Here is a 19,827-nt window from a genome sequence, read left to right on the forward strand (position 1 = left end):
CATCGGCAGGACAGCGGAGCAGCCGCACTCACCCCTCCGCCCGGAGCCCGTCCCTTCCTTCCCTCTCCCCGGAAGCACTGCCGAGCTGGGCGAAGGGCGGGAGCTCGGCTCGGCTCGGCTCGGCTCGGCTCGGCTCGGCTCGGCTCGGCTCGGCTCGGCTCGGCTCGGCTCGGCCCCCCCCCCTCTTAGCCGCGACCCGGGCTTTAGCCGGCGGCTGCGGCAGCGCCTCACCTCCGCGGCGGCCAACGGCCATTTGGCCGTAGCGGCGGGGATGCGCCGCAGCCCCCCGGACAAAATGGCCGCCGCCCACCACCGCGGAGAATCCTCACGGCCTCCCTCACTCCCCCTTTACTGCCTCAGGCCTCGCCTCGGCCGGTAATTTTTCACCTCTGCCTCCCTCTAGTGGCAGAGCTGGGCCATGTGGCATTATTATTATTATTTTTATTAACTATTTTTGAAGTAGGTGTTGTTTTGAATGAAAGTGAGGTGTTGCTGTAGCCGGAGACCGTACAGGCTTGGCCTCTCCTCATGTACCTGAGGGTCTGAGTGAGGCAAATAGCCCTCACAGAGGTGTTTTGTTTTGTTCTGTTTTGTTTTTTAAGGAATCAGTAAAGTGACGTGAAGCTAGCTGAGGTGAAATTGGGAGCTGATGAAGACTTACAGCTGGGATTTGGAAAGAAGGTGTAAGGGAATGGCCACAGGCCTTGGGTAGGGAGGGTCTGCCTCCATTTGTAATGCAAGGACCTAATCAGGGGCCGAACAGGAGCAGGGTCTAACTGCTGAGGGGTGGGAGTTGGTGCTAAGACCACATCGTGCGCTCCCCACTGCCACGGCTGTCCCTTTGGGGTAGGAGAGAAGCACAGGAGGACCTGTGTCTTGGGCCCTGGGGTGTGTGGTCTGATGGAGAAAGGGTTCAGGTCCCACTTCCTCCAGTTGCATCAGGAGTTTCAGGTTCTGGTATTTGCTTCTGAGCTGGCAAGCGAGCATCTCCTACTCTGCAGGCCAAGGAGGAATTCTGACTAGGGTGAGCAGAGTCTGCCAAAGAAGAGGATGGTTTGTGATTTGTTGTGTCTGATGAAGAAGAGAAAAGGGTGGTCAGCTTTAAAAGTCATTGTTGGTGCTTTTGATCTCAGCACCAGGACGCCTGTGGCAGCTGTTGCCTCAGTGCCTTCTTCATTGACCTCCACAAAAGCTTTGTGAATAACTTTTGAGATGAAAAGATCCTTCTTCACTGACATCCCTGTAAAATCAGCCTGAACTGGGTCAAAAGCATTTTGTATCCCCATGCTGCTCAAAGTGGGTTTAAGGTCATAATTCTCTTCCAGCTTCAATTTGGGCAGGTACAGGTCCACTTCTGCTTTCATCATACTGGCTGATTTGGTCCATTCAGCCAATTTCTCATATGTTAGCTCTCTTTCCACCTGCAATGAGGAAGAAAATAGTTGGAATGCAAAGGACAGAGACAAGACATACACCCACCAGTATCTTAACGCTCATCAAGAACAAAAGCCCAGCTACCAGCAGTGGATACAGCTGGAATGTGTGCCATATTCATAGGGTGTGATTCTGCAAAATGTCAAGTGACTTACACTCCTGTTTATCTTCTTAAAGGTTGCGAGGTATAGGCCTGAACCCTCAGAGTAGTTTTTTTGGTTTTTTTTTTCTGGTGTGAACAATATTGCTTTTTTGCAATGTGGGACTCATAATGATATTAATAGGTGCTTGCTATGTGTGTATATGGATAATTTTTCTCTTAGTAGTGGTAACTAAGTGGAATGCATGGGACCTCAGGTACAAATAAAAAGATGTTTGCCCTGATCTGTTTAGAATCTGAAACTGATCCTGGTGTGGTCATGAGCAGCTGTTGATACCTTCTGCGTCAGGGTAGTCAGCACTTAGTTTGAGAAACCTCACCACAAAATATGAGGTGCAAATTTGGACTGCACAAGAATGAATTAATACAGCCCTTGGGGGAAGATAACTCTAGGGCACAGTGAATCACTTGTGGTCCTTGCTCTCCTTGTGCTATTCTGGCAATAGAAAAGAGGACACAAAATAGGCTAAGACAGTTGTATGGACATAATTTTTAGATGTATCCCTAAGTAAAATACTATGTTTGCAGTGGTATCAGATGCCCTGAATCCTAAGCTGAGAAATCATGATGCTACAGTTAGAGTTAAGTATGCACACATCAGAACATATCCTACTGTGATTTTGAAGCTCATTCTTCCTCACAATTTTCATCTGTTTGTGTTACTGTCTCATAGTGTATGTGATGCAACAGTGGTTGCAACAGGTCACTGTTACCAGCTCCAGACCAGTAGTGTTATCATTGATGTCATCTGGTAGGAGAATGAACATGCTGAGTTCATTTTCCACATATGGCAGCTCAATGATTTTGAATTTCATGGTTGTTTCATGGAGGATCAAAAATGTATCTCTCAGAAACATCATCTGTACTGGTTTAGTCTTGGTCTGTGAAAAAATTCAGACATAAAAAATAGTGTTACTTCATTCCTTAAAATGCATGATGAAGATTACTTGCTTCATTGAACTGAAAGCAAAAATTTTTAAACAAGTGCAAGACTCAGCAGCATTTGGATACTTAGTACCCTTTCCTTTGGACAGTGTCACATACACCCCCTTTTCAAAGTCATTGGGATCTTTACAAAAAATCGACATAGACACATAAGTATCTACCTGCTAACTGAATCAAATGTAATATATTTTTCATTTTAAAATAAAGGAGTTAGCTTTGATAAACAAGTAACTACTATAAGTGTTTCATGTTTTCTCCCAAATACTACATTTTTGGAGTGAGGACGTTGACTGGGGGGAAAAAACATTCACTTTCTTTCCCTGGATGCCATCAACTCTTTTGCCTATTTTATACTTTCAGGCAATACTGATTGTCTCACTTTGCCTCTGAACCATATTTTCTGTGACCTGGGCTGGCTTTTCCTCTTTCCCAAACCATAGAGGACTGGGTTACCAAATGAAATTGGATTACCCAATGGTCTTCTGAACTCCTGTGCTGTATTATGTTCACAGAGCTTTCACTAATATATCCCCTGTCTCCTTTACATTTGAGTTACATTGGAGTGCAAAAGTTTATCTGTTTGCAGGCTTTGTATCAGGTACCCTGTGACTTAAACCCTCTCTGTGCACCAATGTATTGGGTTTACGTGGCAAGGTTTTGGTAGCGGCGGGGCTGCAGGGATGGCTTCTGTGAGGAGATACCAGAAGCTGCCTCCATGTCAGACAGAGTGAGTGCCAGCCAGCTCCAAGACGGACCCACCACTGGCCAAAGCTGAGCCAGTCAGTGATGATGGTAGTGCTTCTGTGATAACATATTTAAGAAGGGGTAAAAGTTGCAGTGCACAGCATCTGTGAGAGGGGAGTGAGGAAATGTGAGAGAAACAACTCCACAGACACCAAGGTCAGCGAGGAAGGAGAGGGAGGAGGTGCTCCAGGCACTGGAGCAGAGATTCCCCTGCAGCCTGGGGTGAAGACCATGGTGAAGCAGATATCCACCCTGCAGCCCATGGAGGACCCCATGCTGGGACAGGTAGATGTGCCTTGAAGGAAGACGCAACCCATGGGAAAGCCGTGCTGGAGCAGGCTCCTGGCAGGACCTGTGACCCCCTGCAGAGAGAAGCCCACTCAGGAGCAGGTTTGCTGGCAGGACCCGTGACCCCGTGGGGGACCCATGCTGGAGCAGTCTGCTCCTGAAGGACTGCACCGTGTGGAAGGGACCCATGTTGGACATGAAGGACTGTGTCCCGTGGGTGGAACCACACATTGGAGCAGGGGAAAAGTGTGAGGAGGAAGGAGTGGCAGAGACAAAGGATTATGAAGTGACCACAAACCCCATTCCCCGTCCCCCTGCGCTGCTTTGGGGGACAGGTAGAAGAGTTGGGAGTGAAGTTGAGCCTAGAAAGAAGGGAGGGGTGGGGGGAAGGTGTTTTATATTTGGTCTTGTTTCTCATTGTCCTACTCTGATTAATTGGCAATAAATTAAATTAATTTCCCCAAGTCCAGTCTGTTTTGCCCAGGATGGTAATTGGAAAATGATCTCCCTGTCCTTATCTCAACCCATGAGCTTTTCATCCTATTTTTCTCCCCCATGTCCTGTTGAGAAGGGGGAGTGATACAGTGGCTTGGTGGGCACCTGGTGGCCGGCCAGGGTCAGCCCACCGCAACCATGTACCGTGACAGATCCTGAAACCACACATGTAGCATAGTAGATTTTGGATACACAGTCACATCATTGACACAATCGCTTCACATTGCCTGGCATACAAAAGGTATTTGCACTCATAATCTATGTCAAACAAGATACATGCTTCCATTGACAAATAATTTTGCTTGCCTTTGACACAGTCCAAAAATACGCATGCAGTCAGCTACTGTGAATCGTCAGCACATGATTGTTTGAATACTGCTAGCTCAATAACGTGCCCTCAGTGTATATAGAATACATCATCCTCACGCATTTGGCTAAAATGACGAGCCCTCATGAAAATTCCCTCTGAGGTTTTACACAACACCCAGGGTGCGTGAGGAAAGAACAGTTGGTTCAGTTTCCTTGAACTCAGAGTATAGACTGTGTCTCAAAAGCAGAAAAGAGAGGTAGGTGTGTAAGCATTGCTCTCAAAAGCAACTCAGTCCCTTTTGAAAATGGAACTTGGTACTTAACGGAAATTTCCTCTTGTCCTTAAGCTACTTAACCATGGTGTTCTCAAGTGTTTTGATACTGAAGAGCTATTAATTAAAGTGAAAATCATATTCTCATGGATACACGTAAATAAGATAATGCTGACTTATTTTCACAATTGCTGTTCTCACTGAGTTTATACCATGTGCCCATGTGTAGTGTTGCAGTGGCATATGAAATGCAGGTGAAATATTTAGAAGTTTCTTGCTCTTCAGTAATAGACATACTGACATAGGACAATAGGCATATAGACAAGGAGTTTACCTTGCTCAGTCTGAAGGGCATCTCAGAAGTATTTTTCTCCAGAAATTTCTTTTCCCACTTTCCTTTGAAATAAATGGCATTTACTAAGACCAATACAGTGTGAGAACTGAGAGATCCTGCAGGCAGCAGATCCTGGATTTTCCCTTCAAAATCAGACGGATAGGACTGTTATTCCAATGTGACTTGTGACTCGCCAGTTTTAATTGTGCTTTCTTTGTGCCTAGCTATCTAGCAAAAATGTTTGCATTTGGGAGATTTTTTTAACTGTACTTTTTTCATGGTTTACATATGGTAAAAATGGCTCTTGAAGTATCTCTCTCTTTTTTTTTTTTAATATATTTATTTCAATTTTGGTAGTAAATGGCATTGGGAAGTGGGTAAAGTGGACTAGCTTGGATGTTTTGTGAAGTTGGATGCAAGCAGCTGAAGCATGCCGAAGTAAAACCCTAATCAGAGTGGAGCCACTCATTATCTACCTGTGCCTCCCTCTGAACAGAGGTAATTCAGAAGAGGCTACAGCATGAAGAATCAAGGGAAGGACCTTGTAAGGAGCAGCAGTTAGGTTTGCGGAGGGGCATTCTTCAAGCCATTTAACTGCACTTTGCTCATCACCTCCCCTAAATTTCCATCTTTTATGGATCCTTGGCTGCAAGAGCAGTAAATGTCATCAGAGTGGTACTTACTCTCAGTTTCATTTTCAACCCACGAATTGATCAGTGCTCTGGCTTGTTCTGCAGCTGTCTTAAAGTTTACAGCTTCTGGCTTCGCATTGTAATAGCTTGTAATGAGCTGTAAGAATTTCTGAAAGATAGAATTGGAAAATGTAGGCTTATTTAGTTAAATTTGAGTTATAAAAATGTTTGAAATAATTACTTCAACAGATTGTACAATCTGCTAATACATAATTGAAGAAAATATAATTTGTTTGAAATGGGATAACCCTTAAAATAAGTTCTGATAAATATTAAGTAAGTACTGATCAAACTTCAGTCTCAAGGAAACTGATAAATTTTTGTGTTTGAAATCCAAAGTGCAAATTTGTAATTTCGAAATATCCCATGAAACAAACATTCTTCACCTTTTTTTTTAATTTCTCAAAATGACATTTTATATCATTTAAATACTTTTTTCCTGCCTTATGATGTAGAGTTCAATGTAAGAGGGAAGAATAGTCTCATATAAAGTTGAAACAAGGCTTTTAGTTTGTTTCAGAGGTGAGGAACCTGCCAAGAGTTTGTGAGGGCAATAGAGGATCAGCTATAAAGGGAATGTTCTGGTAAAGTTATGGCAGAAAAGCAGAAATGCTAGAGTATAAAAGATACAGAGACAGGGGACAAGGATGACCAAAGATATGGAGAAGCGTCCTTTAGAGGAAAAATGAACCAATAATGATGCCAACAGATAACAGGCTCAAACGCAGGTGCTTCCTAGAGTGTATAGTTCAGCTGTGAAACTCCTGGTGTTGAGAGTTGTGGTAGATTCAAGAGGCAAATCTGCAAATTCATAAAAGAATGGCTCATCAAGGTCTCTTAAGTGGACATGCTCTCTGGTTCAGGAAGTCCCTGAGCTGCAGATTGCTTGGTGACCAGAGCAGATTCTGGAGAAGCATCACTACACAGCATGCCATGTTCCCATACCCTTCCTAAACTTTTTGACCACTGTTGGAGACAAATGGACCTCTTGTCTGTATGGCTGCCCTCATGTTCTCACTGAAACCACAGTGATGTCATTTGGAAAATTTTTATCATCTCTATTGACAATCCCTCTTAATATCAAAGTATTCTTAAGTAAAAATGTTCAGCTCACAGGCAGTAACGGGTAGGTCTTTTCCTCATACAGTCGGTTGGCGCTCTTCAGCAAGTAGGTGCTTCTGGGTTTGTTGATGGCACACAGGAGCTCTTTGAAGCCAGAGTGGATGTTTTCAGCTTGCTTGTGCTCAGGATCCTTGGAAAGAGACATCAATTAATATGAAATATCTTTTTTCTGTCTGAAGTGTTGCACCTGCTGTGGTTATTTAAAATGCCCAGGTTATTTAAAATGCCCAGGTTATTTTAACTAACAAGGAGTTTCAGGGCATGGAGCTCTTTTTTGAGTATGTTGCATGTTTGCAGCTCTATGTATAACTGGACAAATTGTTTTCTGTCTGTAGGGCGATGATCTGTTTCTGCAGTGCTATGTAGGCCTTTGGGGACCTCAGCTGATGGTGCACCCAGGGAGTTGAATCTCCTCATTTCAGTCATGGTCAGGCCTAATTTTCAGTGTCACAGGGACCCATCAAGGCAGCCTTGCAGCTTTTGAGGAGGTGCTCTGTTCTGACAGACACTAACGTCAGGGTATGGACTTACCAACTATTCAGATTTTCTGTTTCACATGGATTTTGCTGTTGCTTTTTGGATTTTGTCCTGGATGTCAATGTTGATGATTTTGGGGAGCATGAGCTTGCTTGCCAGCTGTTGCTGCACTAATGGAGAAATAAGCTGCTACCTGTCAGCTGCTCCCTTCCAGCTGCTCAGGTGCAGTCTCCTCCTCCATGGCATATACCATGCCCTGCATGTGAGACACTGAGAGTCTATGCCACTGACTCATGGTGACTTGTCATAAGGTTGGTCAGGTAGCATTCCTTGCTCTGGTCTTTTCTCACTCAGCCTGAGACATGGGCTGCTAGGAAGGACACTTGGGAAAGAATTTGGTAGCCAGAGGACACAGGATAGGAGAGGTTGGGTTTTGCAAGGGGATGGGAACAGACTGAAGAGGTAATGGAGGGAAATGTCTGAAGGACCAGATTAGGCAGACTTTGCTACAACTCAGAAAGTCAGTGATTTGCTAAAATGAATGTGGATGTAATGATTCATCTTGAAGATTCATCCCCCACCACCTAGGGAGAGAATGATAACCTCCTCCTCCTCCTCCTCCTTTTTATTTCCAGTTTGTCTAATCATCTAGTTTCTCTGAGCTTTCTTTTAATTTCTATGCTAAAGAAACAGAGCTTGTTTGAGTTTACAAGCCTTTTGGTGCTTATGGAGTTCATTTGATGAAGAAGATCTGAGCAGTTCCTCCTGGTAGCAAGTCTCTGGGGAGCTGATGAACATGGATGAATCAGCATGCTCTAGCTTAAAAGGGGATTTTTTTTGCCTGATGTGTCCATGCATGAAAAAGGTGGAAGGGAGTTTATTGGGTCAGGCTGGAGTCAGGGGTGAATGCAGTAGTTGTTTTTCACTACAGAAAAAGAAACCCTGAAGCTGATAAGAGATAGAATTGTCCTAAGCACATTAGGACAGTTGATTTGTTGATACTGCTATAGACCAGCTAAAACCAAGTAACACAGTATTAGGGCCAATCAAAATGCTGTTAGTGTCTCAGTTCTGCTTTTGGAGGCCTGAGTTTTATGGTAACATTATCTGCTTGTTCACTTTTTCTCTTTATATATAGTTCTTACTGAACAGTAAGATACAGACTGAAGACAAGCAGATGTTAGAAGGCTAAAGCAGTAGTTGTGATGAACTATCACTTTCTCAGAGATTTTTTTTCTCCGAGTCTTTTATTGTAATAAATACCATCTTCCTTTTCTTTGGTGTCCCCGGAGAAGGCCTTGTTGTCTCAGATGAACCTTCTTCTCCTGCAGTCTGGTTAAAATGAAGAACCTGTGATGATGACAAATGTTCATAAAGACAGCTTGGTTATTGAAGATAAATGTGCCCAAGGGTTATGTAATGATGTTCATTTTCTATGGTAATTCACCAGTCATGCCCAATGACAGTCTATTAAAAGTTACTGAGGACAAGACCTTACTCTTGATTTAGTCTCTATAACTGTATCATTATTATATAGATTTTAGTCACATTTACAGCTTAATCATAGATCAATATTATGGCTCAAATATGAATTTATTTAGATAAATCGTCAGTTCATGCTTGGATACATAGAATTTATTTGCAGATCATGACCAAGCACAACAGAGAGCATAGTGCATTTCAGAGTCTTACTACAGAATGTAGGACAGAAATGTAAAATTATACATTTAATGTGTTTAAGAAAATGCATATAACCTAAAAGAGTACAAGACTGAAAAGTTCTGCTAAAGCGGGCATAAGTGAAATAATATTTTCAGTGTTAGTACATCTCTGTTTTTCGTGGGAGAAGTACCTTATTTATGGACTAACTGTGTCACAAGCAAAGGTATGTGTACTGCTCTGGTGCAGCCCAGCATGTGTTCAGGAGAGCTTACTAACTTTGGTATGTGGTATGAGAAAGCAGATGTACTGCCTCCAGAACCAGCTGAGGTCTAGAAGCAGTGAATTTATCTCTGGCACTCCTTTTTCTAGATTATCTTAGCTCTGTATTAATTTTGCTAGTACTTTATTATAACTATTTGAGCACTGTATCAGGTGAATTATTCTGTTCAATAGGCAATTAAAATAGAAGGTAGAGTTCCAAGTAAGACCAGCAGTAGTCTCTAATGTCAATAACTTCCCTCTGGCAGACCACTTGCAATGCTCTGGGAACTGTAAGTCTAAGCTCAATGTAGGGGTAGTGCAGAGCAGGGAAATGCTGGAAATAAAGTGGAAGAACAGTGCCCTGTAGGACTGCTGGCAGCATGAATGGCGTTATTTCCTGTACCCAATGTTATGGCAGGTCACTGTTCTCCCATGCTGTTCCTTTCTGTTCCCCATAGGCAGAAGAATAATGCAGTTATGTGGGAACCACCTGTAAGGTGATATACTGCTAATTTCAGAGCTTACCTCAGCCATCTGGGTTGCAGTGTCACCTTTTGCACCCAGGTAGACCATGGCGAGAGCAGTTGCAATACTCCAAGGAGAAAAGAAAGTGTTTTGGCCTTCGGAAGTTTCATTCAGCTTTTTGTAAAGGTCCAGAGTGAAGCTGTTGGTTGACACTGAGAGAGACTCCATTGATACAGCCTGAGACAAATGAGTGTCAGAGAGAAGTGATGACTGGTTCTTCACTTCTTTTAAAAAACACAAAGCTGTTAGTTGGAGATTGCCTGCACCCTCTCAAATACAGTATGAGGGTGTCCCTCTAATGGGTAAAATACTGCACAGAGACCAAGTACAGTCAGCTAGTAGGTCTCTTTTTAAGACTGGCATTATTTTTCCCTTCCCCATCACTCCTCAGTGTCCTCAGCTTTTTTATTGATTCTTCATCAGATGAGCATGGTTTTGGCTAGAAATGTTTTCACAGACCAAACTTGTTTCAAAAACCCGTTTTCTTAAGTTTCATAGAATTATTCTTTGATTTTGAGGGATTGAAACGGAATAATTTCTCACTGTGCTGCTTTGAGCTTTTTTCTATTTCTTTAAACTTCCTATGCTATTTTCTGCTGAAAAAAGCATGGTGAATTCATAAGATTCACTACATGTATCTTGAAGGCTACTAGAGATCTGTAGATTTTTATATGTTCTTGGTGTAGGTAAACCCACATTTGGAAGCTGTAGCTGGATTTGTTAATTACTGTTTTTCAAGTAAACTCTTGTATCTTACATACAACCCGCAATAATTCCTGTTTTAAACAAGAAATTCTCCCTGTTTTTCTGCTGTCTTATCAGAACCTGCAGATTTTCTGTCCTTGTTCTGCTTCTTTTTCCAAGTATGTTTTTACAGGAAAAAAACAAAGCAAACAAAAAAACCAACCCCAGAATTAAACTGATTTTCCATACATGGACCCTGAACAAACCTGTGCTTCTTATTAACATACTTTAGATTAATCTAGTACTGTTCACAAATATTAGGGTAAATTCAGAAATTTCCATTGTCTTCACCAGTATAAGGACTACTAAAACATGTACTAAAGTCAGCATAAGGTGGCATCAGGTGAAAGGTTAAGCATTAGATCAACAAAAGCAACTGGACATTTAAACCTATCTTCACCCACAATTTACATGCTTAAATCAAAAACTGCAGTCCTCAAAGCCAGCTGCCATGCAGTGTTAGATCCCAGAGCCTCTGGGATCCTCGAGTTTTAATTTCAAAGCTTTCCAGGGCTCCACAACTGCTTTGAAGCATTCTTGGGAGTGCTTCAGAGGCAAGTGCCCTGCAGTCTACCTCATACCTAAGCATTTTTAGGATCTTCAAATCAGATATTTCTTACTGCTGTGCCTGCAGATGCTGATACTTCCAGAGCATATCTAGGGAACATTTTTGCCTGAAGAATTTCAAACCAACATCTCCATCTCCTGTTCCCAGAGAGTACCTGAACTGATCTGCATGAAGCAAACAAGCATTTCTCAGGCTTGAAGGAGAGAACCTGTGTGTTTCTGTGAGGTTTGCTGGTCTACTAGCCACTTCAGTCATCTGGGAAAGGAAAAGTCTGGATGCCTGATCCAGTAGTTATTTGATATTAATAAAGCAGAGGCTTAAATCAATACACCCCATGCTGAGCATCCAAAACACTGCCACTGCTACAGAGTCATGCTGTCTTGTGTGTTCAATTCCAGGATCAGTAGGAGTGTATTCTCTCCTGCAGCCTGTTCTCAGTCCTCTGATCCTAAATCGACTAGTAGCCTGGTGATTAAGGCACCCTTCCTACAGGTGAGGAAACTTTCTGCCCTCCCAGGCTGTGTAGGTTTTGCCCAACCTAGGCTTGCATTCTATCCACTGTGCCTTGGCATAGGGTTTTCCCAAGGGATACACGTTACTGAAAAACAAGCACTCCGTTCCCCTGCATGACTTTCACGTGATCATTTAACCGCTCAGTTCCAAAGAATTTAACGTGAATTTTTAAGACTTCCAAAGTAAAGGTAGTTATTTTGATATGAGTATTTACACTACCTGAAATCCTGTGGAAGAGTTAAGATCTGTCTTCAGTCAGGATCTGTGGCGGTCTGTGAGGCAATGAATACTTTTGGAAATGTAGAAATGTTTGCACCTCCCTTTTCTTCTCTACATCCTCTTCTTGTATTAATGTGCGTGTTCCCTCATTTATTCCTACTTCTCTCTCTCACCTGCTTTCAGAACTTAGAGAGAGAGACCTCCTCAATTCAAGGCCACTGTTAGTGGCTCTGTGTCCTGAAACATGAAGGCCAGGATGCCTTTCTCCCACAGGTGTCCTCCACAACCTTGACATTTGGCCTGCAAAAATGGAGGAATTGCAGAAAAGAATTCAACCACCCTGCACTGGCAAGGGACACGTTGAAATAATTTTACAGCTTCCTTTTCTTTTTACTCTACAAACTGGGAAATGAATAGAAACTAATCTCAAAGATATGGCTAAAAGGGAATATTGAAATAGGCTGTTAGTCTCATTCATCCTGTGGTTGAATTTGAGAGGGGAAGGATTTGAATACTTGTGGCCCTCAGGTTGCATAAAGCCCTTATTTTGTGATATTTTACATTTTTGCTCTTTTGTTTCAGAAAGCCGATCATAAAGGAAGCTTAGAAGGTATTTACACAGTGACCTAAAATAAGTGATGAAATAAGAGTGAACACAGGACTCATTTGAACTGGTGGACGTTGTTTTAAGAGACTGCTGCTCCTAGCAGAGGAGGTGAAGGTGCTTTAGATACCTACAGGGCCTACGCTGTACCAAGCTTATTATTCCTCTGTGATGGATTGAGGGAGTTTGGATCATCCACCAAAAGCTGCAAAACTGCTTGGAAGCTCTGCTTGTAATGATTTCTTTTATTGAAACTGTTTGTTGTGTTGGAGTAGAGAGCCAAACCAGCAGAATGTGTAAAATTGGATATCAGCAAAGGTGTAATACAAAACAGTTATGTGTACACAAATGTTTTACTCTAAACCAATGTAATTAGCAATTCTCCTGGTTTACTCTGCTCTTATCTGTGTCACTTAGATGAAACTGCATTGATAAATTTCCTTTGTGATACATTTGCAGTTAGTTAGGAATGGCCTCTGCCCACTAGTATGACACATGCAGAGTAAACCAATTACCGGCATGCAGTCAACCTATACGGAAAAAGCATCAGTATAAAGAGTACAAGTCCATATTTTGAACTAGAATTACATTTTTGTGCTTATATTCATTTCAAATCTGATTGGTACATGTGTCATACAAGGTTTCAAGAGTGATTTATGTGCCTCTTTTTTCACACATTTTGTTTTTAAGTGCGTGCAGTTTTTGTGCCTGGAATATCCATCTTATTTTCTTGCTTCAGGAATGTATTAGACACTATTATGTTTAGTTATGTGCTTAAGAAATGTTTCTGCTATGTATCTGAAACTGCTGTTGTCTATTTTTTAGATAAATGAGTAGGAGAAGGAAAAAACCCAAACAACAGTTAGTGGTACTACAAGCTACAAAGATTGGCCAAAAATACAGGAAAATGAAGAAAGGGTACCCAAACTGTGTTGACACTTTTTGTGGTATATTCCAGCTGCTGCAAGATCCTGTTTAGTAAGAGTGAGTGGAGTTTCAAAGGGGAGCAAATTGGCCAAAGAAGAGGTGCTCTTGGTTTTGCTGTGCCAGATGGAAATAGTGAGAGGAAATAGTGAATTGCTGCAACCAGAACAGCAGAAACACAGTTTCACAGTATCACAATGTCCAACTTGTTGATCTCAAGTGGATTGACCTCTGACAAATGGTCATAAAAAGTCTTTTGCTAAAACCAGTCATTTTCCTATGGTATACTGATGAAGTCATTTTGACCTTTTTTGAAACCATCTTTCATCCCCATCTTGCTCAGCATGGATGTGAGGTTGTATCTTTCTGCCTATTTGATTGTCGTACTCCCATACCTGTACTCTGTAAATGGTCCACTCTGAGTGGATGATTTGGGTATTTCTTGAAGATCAGTTCTCTTTCAGTTACATCTAGTAAAAAGCAGCACAATTTACAATCAGTGCTAGACTAAGTCCATTACAGATTTTTACTCTGCAGGAAATCCCATTCAGCTATGTCCCCAGGAAGAAAATGAGACCAAGTATCACATCTGTTACAATAGAACTCTGAAGGATTGTACTACAAATAACATTTAAAAAGGGATTTCTTGTGCCTGTTACTGATGGCAAAATAAAACCTTTAAAAATATGGATGCATTTGTATTTCAGTTCTAAAGCAGGGGTTTTTAATGTGGCCTTGTCTTGAATACTAACAGTACACCAGCACTGTAAACTTTCTTCTCTTTATTACTGTGTGCTGTGTCTGCCATTTCTGCTTGTCATGAGGTCTGTCTACCACAGAGGTGCCAGGGACTATTTTATGAAGCTGAGATTTGCACTGATAAGAAAAAGCCCCATCTTTCATTGTCAGATAAACCGGAAGCATGTTAATCTACTGTGTTTTGACAGCCATGGAATCACTAAGTGACAAGCAGTCCATGCTCACAATGTCTTTCTATTGAGGCTTAACTCAGTAGTTTCCTACTGAGTTTCATACTTCTTTCTTTAGATTTCAAAGTCCTGGGAACTTTCAAGGAGGCGTTTGTTGACCTGAAGTTACAAACTTTAATGATACAGAACAAACCCAGAGCTTCTTGAAAGCAGTCATTTGGAAATGCAGTCATGTAACACCTATTACTTGGCTACCTTGGAGTATTTTAGAAAGGTGATTAAATAGCATTTTCCCCAGTATGGAAGAATAAAATGGAACTGTCTTTCAAAAACATCAAGCAACCCTTTGTGGCAGACAGGAGAGAAAGGACAGTGCTTGGGAGAACCCTTGCTGAGAGGAGCATTGGAACACCATGACCTGTTCATGGCATAGGATCTGCTCTGCCACAGGTTTGTCTCTTCTTCTGTTCCCCCATCCAAGCCTGTTGCTGGCCAGCCTGTCACCTCCAGGAGCCCCCAGGCCTTCTGGAACAACAGCAAGCACAGTTAGGACATTGCACTGGAAATTCAAATTCCCAGGACTGCCTCCTTTGCTATATCCAAGTGTGGCATCCCAACCTAACAGGGGGAAATAATTGTGAAACCATGGAAACTAAAAGACTTGCAACTTTTCTTAACTTCTAGCACTGGCAGGTGCACCTTCCAGATCTCAAAGGCCATTAACAAGTGTGAGGAGTGAAAGTAACTGCAGGTGACAGGGCCCACATCTGTTGACCTGATTTGTCACCTGGGTAGCTTTGCTGCTTGCTAGGGGCATGCATTTGGGATGTTGTACAGAGGCTGCTGAGGCTCCTGTCCCTCTCCCTGATGCTATTCCATGTAGGCACAAATGATACTGTCAGGGTTGACCTAGGAAGTACAAAGTGTGACAACAGGGCTCTGGGGGAAGCGTTCAAGGGCATGGGCGCCCAGGTGGTGCTCTCCTCAATCCTGCTGGTGAGGTGGACAGGCCTGAGGAGGACTTGACAGATCATGTGCGTTAACAATTCATTGCACTGCTGTTGTCAGCAGCAGGGATTCAGTTTCTGTAGCCATGGGATGTCTCTCAGGGAGAGGGCAGTGGAGAGATACAGGCTTTTCAGGAAGGGCAGGCTGGGAAGGCAAGGAGAGGGAGTTGCCCTTTGTGTGAGAGAGTGGCTGGAATGCACAGGGCTCTGCCTTGGCACAGGTCGGGAGGCAGTCAAGAGCTTATGGGTCAAGATTAGTGGACAGGCCAACACAAGTGCTGTTGTAGCTGCTATAGACTCCCTGATTAGGAAGTAGATGAGGCCTTCTTCAGACAGGTGGAAGAAGCCTGGTCCTTATGGGGGACTACTCTGATATCTGCTGGAAGAACAATACATTAGGGCTCAAGCAATCTAGGGGATTTCTAGAGTACCTTGATGGCAACTTCCCGGCACAAGTGACTGAGGAGCCAGCAAGGAATGATGGTCTGCTGGACTTGATACTCAGAAACAAGGAAGGTCATGGATGTGAAACTCAGAAGCAGCCTTGGCTGTAGTGACCATGAGATGATGGAGCTCAGGAATCTAAGAGGAAGGAGCAGGGCAAAAAGCAGGACTACAGCCCTGGCTTTCAAGAGATCTTCAGAGATCTGCTTGGAAGAATCACATGGGATATGGCCCTGGAGAGGAGTCCAGGAGAGCTGGTTGATATTCAAGAATCACCTCCTCCACGCTCAAGAATGGTCCATTCTGACAAGTAGGAAATCCAGCAAATGTGGCAGGAGGCCTGCATGGATGAGCAAAGAGTTCCTAACTGAACTCAGACATAAAAAGGAGGTGTATAAGATGTGGAAGCAGGGGAGGTGGCCCACAAGGAGTATACAGTTGCTGTCTGATCTTGCAGAGATAGGGTTAGGAAAGTCAAGGTTGATCTGGTGTTCAGTCTGTCAAGGGATGTGAAGAGCAGCAGGGAAGAGTCTACAAGTACAAGACAAAAAGACTAGGGAAAACATGGGCTCACTGCTGAATAACACAGGGGAAATGCTGACAGAGGACATGGAAAAGGCCAAGGTACTCAGTGCCTTCTGTACCTCAGTCTTTACTGGTAAGGCTGCGCTTCAGGAATGCCTGAGACCGGAGCAGAAAGTTTTGAAAGAGGAAGACTTACTCTTGGCAGAGGAAGACCAGGTTCACATTTAAACGAATAGAACATATGTAAGTCCATGGGGCCTGATGACTTGTACCCACAAGTGCTGAGGGAGCTGGCTGATATCATTGCGAGGCTTCTCTCAATTATCTTTGAAAGGCCATGGTGACTGAAAAAAGTTCCTGAAGACTGGAAGAGGGCAAATGTCACAACTGACTTCAAACAATTCAGGGAACTACAGGCCTGTCAGTGTGACCTCAGTCCATGGAAAGGTGGTGGAGAAAATCCTCATGGAAACCATTTCCAAACACATGAAGGACAGGAAGTTGATCAAGAGTAGTCAGCATGGATTTATGCAGGGGACATCATGCTTAACCAACCTGATAGCCTTCTACAATGAGTTGACTGGCTTGTTGGATGAGGGGAGAACAGTGGTTGCTATTTACCTTGACTTTAGTACAGCTTTTGACACTGTCTCCCATAACATCCTTGTGGACAAGCTGACTAAGTATGAATTAGATAAGTGAACCCAGCCAGGCCCAGAGGGTTGTGATCAGTGGCACAAAATCCAGTTGGGGTCAAGTCACTAGTGGTGTACCCCAGGGGTCAATACTGGCACCAGTACTGCTTAACATCTTCATTAATGACCAGGATGCTGGGACAGAGTGCACACACAGCAAGTTTGCGGGCAATAGAAAACTGGGAAGAGTGGCTGATACACAGGAGGGTTGTGCTGCCATTCAAAAGGGCCTGGGCACAGTGGAGAACTGGGAGGGGAGGAATCCTGTGAAGTTCAGCAAGGGGAAATGCTAAGTTCTGCATCTGGGGAGGAATAACCCCAGGCATCAGTACACACTGGGGACTGTCTACAGAGCAAGTCTACAGAGAACGACCTTGGGGTCCTGGTGGACAACAAGCTGACCATGAGCCAGCAATGCACCCTCACAGCAAAGAAGACCAGCAGCATTGTGGGCTGCATGAGGGTGAGTGTTGCCAGCAGGTTGAGGGAGATCCCTCTCTGCTCAGCCCTGATGAGACCATGGGTGGAGTGCGGTGTCCAGTTCTGGGCTCTTCAGTATAAGGAAGATATGGTTTTCCATATCTTCCCCCTGAACAGGGCCACAAAGATAATTAAGGGAGTAGAGCATCTTTCATATGAGGAGAGGCTGAGAGAGTTGGGACTTACAGTCTGGGGAAAAGAAAGCTCAGGGGCATCTTATCTATGTGCATAAATACCTTATGGGATGTAACAAAGAAGAAGGAACCAGATTCTTCTCAATAGTGCCCAGTGAGAAGACAAGAGGCAATGGCCACAGATTAAAACCAGGAAATTCAATCTGAACACAAGGAAACACTTTTTTACTGCAAGGATGGTCAAACACTGGCACAGGTTGCCTGGAGAGGTTGTGTAGTCTCCATTGGTGGAGGCAGATATTCAAAACCCAACTGCACGTGGTCCTGTGCAACCTGCACTAGCTTGCACAGGGGGTTGGACCAGATGATCTCAAGCGGTCACTTCTAGCCTGAACAATTCTGTGATTCCATAAGGGTTAGCCTGACTTGAGAGCCAGACACTGGTTACCATGAAAATAGTACAGGGAGGCACAAATGAAGCAGCTTCCAATGCTGCTTGCAGTAGCTGAGCTCTAAAGAGTGTTTCCCCCTGGATGGGTTCCTTTCCTTCTCTTTCACCCTTTTCACCTGCATCCCAAGTATGTCTTATACTGGAAGGTGTGCTCTTTGGCATTGTCTCTCAAGGAAAGCTGAGACTGGGAGTAGCTTGGTACCAAAACCAGCCTGTTTGACCCTTTGCACCTCTCACCAGCTGGTGGACACTGTTCCTCAGAGCCTCAGAGGTATCACTTTGCAGAGCCCTGCAGTGTGGTATGAGTGAGGGGATGCACAAAAATTAGCATGGGAAGACCTTTCATTTGGTTTGGCATGGTACTCTTCCCACCTCTTTGGGCAACTTTTGCTCTTATGTGAAGTGACTCTTCAAACTAGGTATACACAATTTAGGAGTTCCCAGTAATTACTTATTGTTGAATACACACAGCAGAGAGATAGGATTAACATGCTACAAGGCTAAGAATTAACATGGTTACCACCCTGATGAGTCTGCTGGCTCACCACTTGAGTGGAGGAGGGCTGGTCTTTGTTGCTCCCTAGAAGAGGCTTAGCCTTGATGTTGCTAATCATTGTCTTCCAATTCTTAATTTTTTAAAAAATTGATATTTTATACCTCTTCATGTAAGTGTTTGTCCTCCTGAAGCCTTGCTATGCTGACTATTCCATCCTGACAATAACTTTTCTGTTTGTGTTTTTACTTATTTTGCATGGCCTTCACTTGGGTGCTTGTCCACACCTAAGCAACAAACTTCTTAGTAAAGTTGAGTCAATAGCCCACAACTGGGCTGCAGCAGCGTAGGACCTGGATGACAGACAGCTGAACCCTGAGCTGAGGGCTACAGACAAGGGAGGGCACTAATTTTAGAAGCAGCATTTTGTACAGGGAAGAAGATGCATGTTTACTTTGTTGGGTGGAGATGTATTTCCAAATAGAATACCTTTTGTGGAGGTGGAGTGAGTTTTAATTATAGGTGGAATTTTGCTGAGGGTAGATGTTTTCACAGTACCTCCCTCCTGCATTCAAATCTTGTTGCCTTAAGTAATGTTCTCTGACATGTGGTTACTGAGTACCACAATGGCTACAAAACTTTATGCTATTCCTCATGGCCACAGGAAAGCACAACTGCTGCCCTCCCAAGCTGACGGAGGGAACTGGTGTTGCCAGTGCAGCATTGCTTGTTCACTGTTGTACATGGGCAAAACGGATGTTTGGAAGCCGCTCTTCTGGGCTATAGGCTCTAGTCAGACTTTATTTCTAGTGTGTTGTGGCAGGAAAACAAGCCTCTTGAGTAGGTCCCAGGGGGGCCGATAGTGCCATAAGCAGTGGTCAAAAATGGGAAACTGAATGCTTAAAAAGAAAAGTTCAAATGCCTTGTCTTGGTGAGCAAAAACTTGCTCATTATAGAGTTTAATTTGATTTGGTATGTTTAGTAAATGTCTAGGATAACAGTGGTTGGGGCTCTTTGAAGCCTAGTGGAAATAAGACACTAAATGGGTCAGCTTTGTCAATTGGGATGATGTGGTGGTTGATTTGGAATGGCAAGAATGGAAACGTGCTCCAGCTGTGCACCTTACATGATGGTCTAAGAGAACCAGGTAGGTCAGTGTCTTGAATAACACAAACACAACTCTAAGTTCATTTATTGGATTATATGCAGATCATGGTAAAATTATGAAGTAAAGCAGCAGTCAAAATCGCACTGGTGCTTCTGTCAATACTGTGACTGTCTTTGCTGAAATGCATTTGTAAGTTACATAATTCATCATAAATCATTACAGAAGTCATACATTGATCAATGGTACAGGTAGCAAGGATAGTGCAGATA

The 19,827-nt window shown here is 43.3% G+C and overlaps 1 protein-coding gene across 1 annotated transcript; it reads right to left on the minus strand.

Moving 5' to 3' along the window:
- Positions 1 to 426: 426 nt before the first annotated feature.
- Positions 427 to 11,814, minus strand: LOC104027792 (heterochromatin-associated protein MENT). The gene is made up of 8 exons (XM_009478631.2): positions 11,765 to 11,814; positions 9,721 to 9,897; positions 8,536 to 8,622; positions 6,788 to 6,925; positions 5,665 to 5,782; positions 4,982 to 5,124; positions 2,308 to 2,475; positions 427 to 1,421 (listed from the first exon to the last, which is right to left on the minus strand). Exons 2-8 carry the CDS (start codon positions 9,886 to 9,888, stop codon positions 1,020 to 1,022), a joined length of 1,224 nt encoding a protein of 407 aa, XP_009476906.1. The 5' UTR covers positions 9,889 to 9,897; positions 11,765 to 11,814; the 3' UTR covers positions 427 to 1,019.
- Between the last annotated feature and the right edge of the window lie 8,013 nt (positions 11,815 to 19,827).

The sequence above is a fragment of the Pelecanus crispus genome, chromosome 2, assembly GCF_030463565.1.
Source record: "Pelecanus crispus isolate bPelCri1 chromosome 2, bPelCri1.pri, whole genome shotgun sequence".
NCBI classification, from domain to species: Eukaryota; Metazoa; Chordata; class Aves; order Pelecaniformes; family Pelecanidae; genus Pelecanus; species Pelecanus crispus.

Coding starts and splice junctions, on each gene's coding strand:
- LOC104027792 (XM_009478631.2), bottom strand. CDS start 9,888: ATGGAGTCTCTCTCAGTGTCAACCAACAGCTTCACTCTGGACCTTTAC. Junction 5,783..6,787: donor AGACCTACCCGTTACTGCCT/GTGAGCTGAACA, acceptor TCTATCTTTCAG/AAATTCTTACAGCTCATTAC. Junction 5,125..5,664: donor GGTTGAAAATGAAACTGAGA/GTAAGTACCACT, acceptor CTGATTTTGAAG/GGAAAATCCAGGATCTGCTG.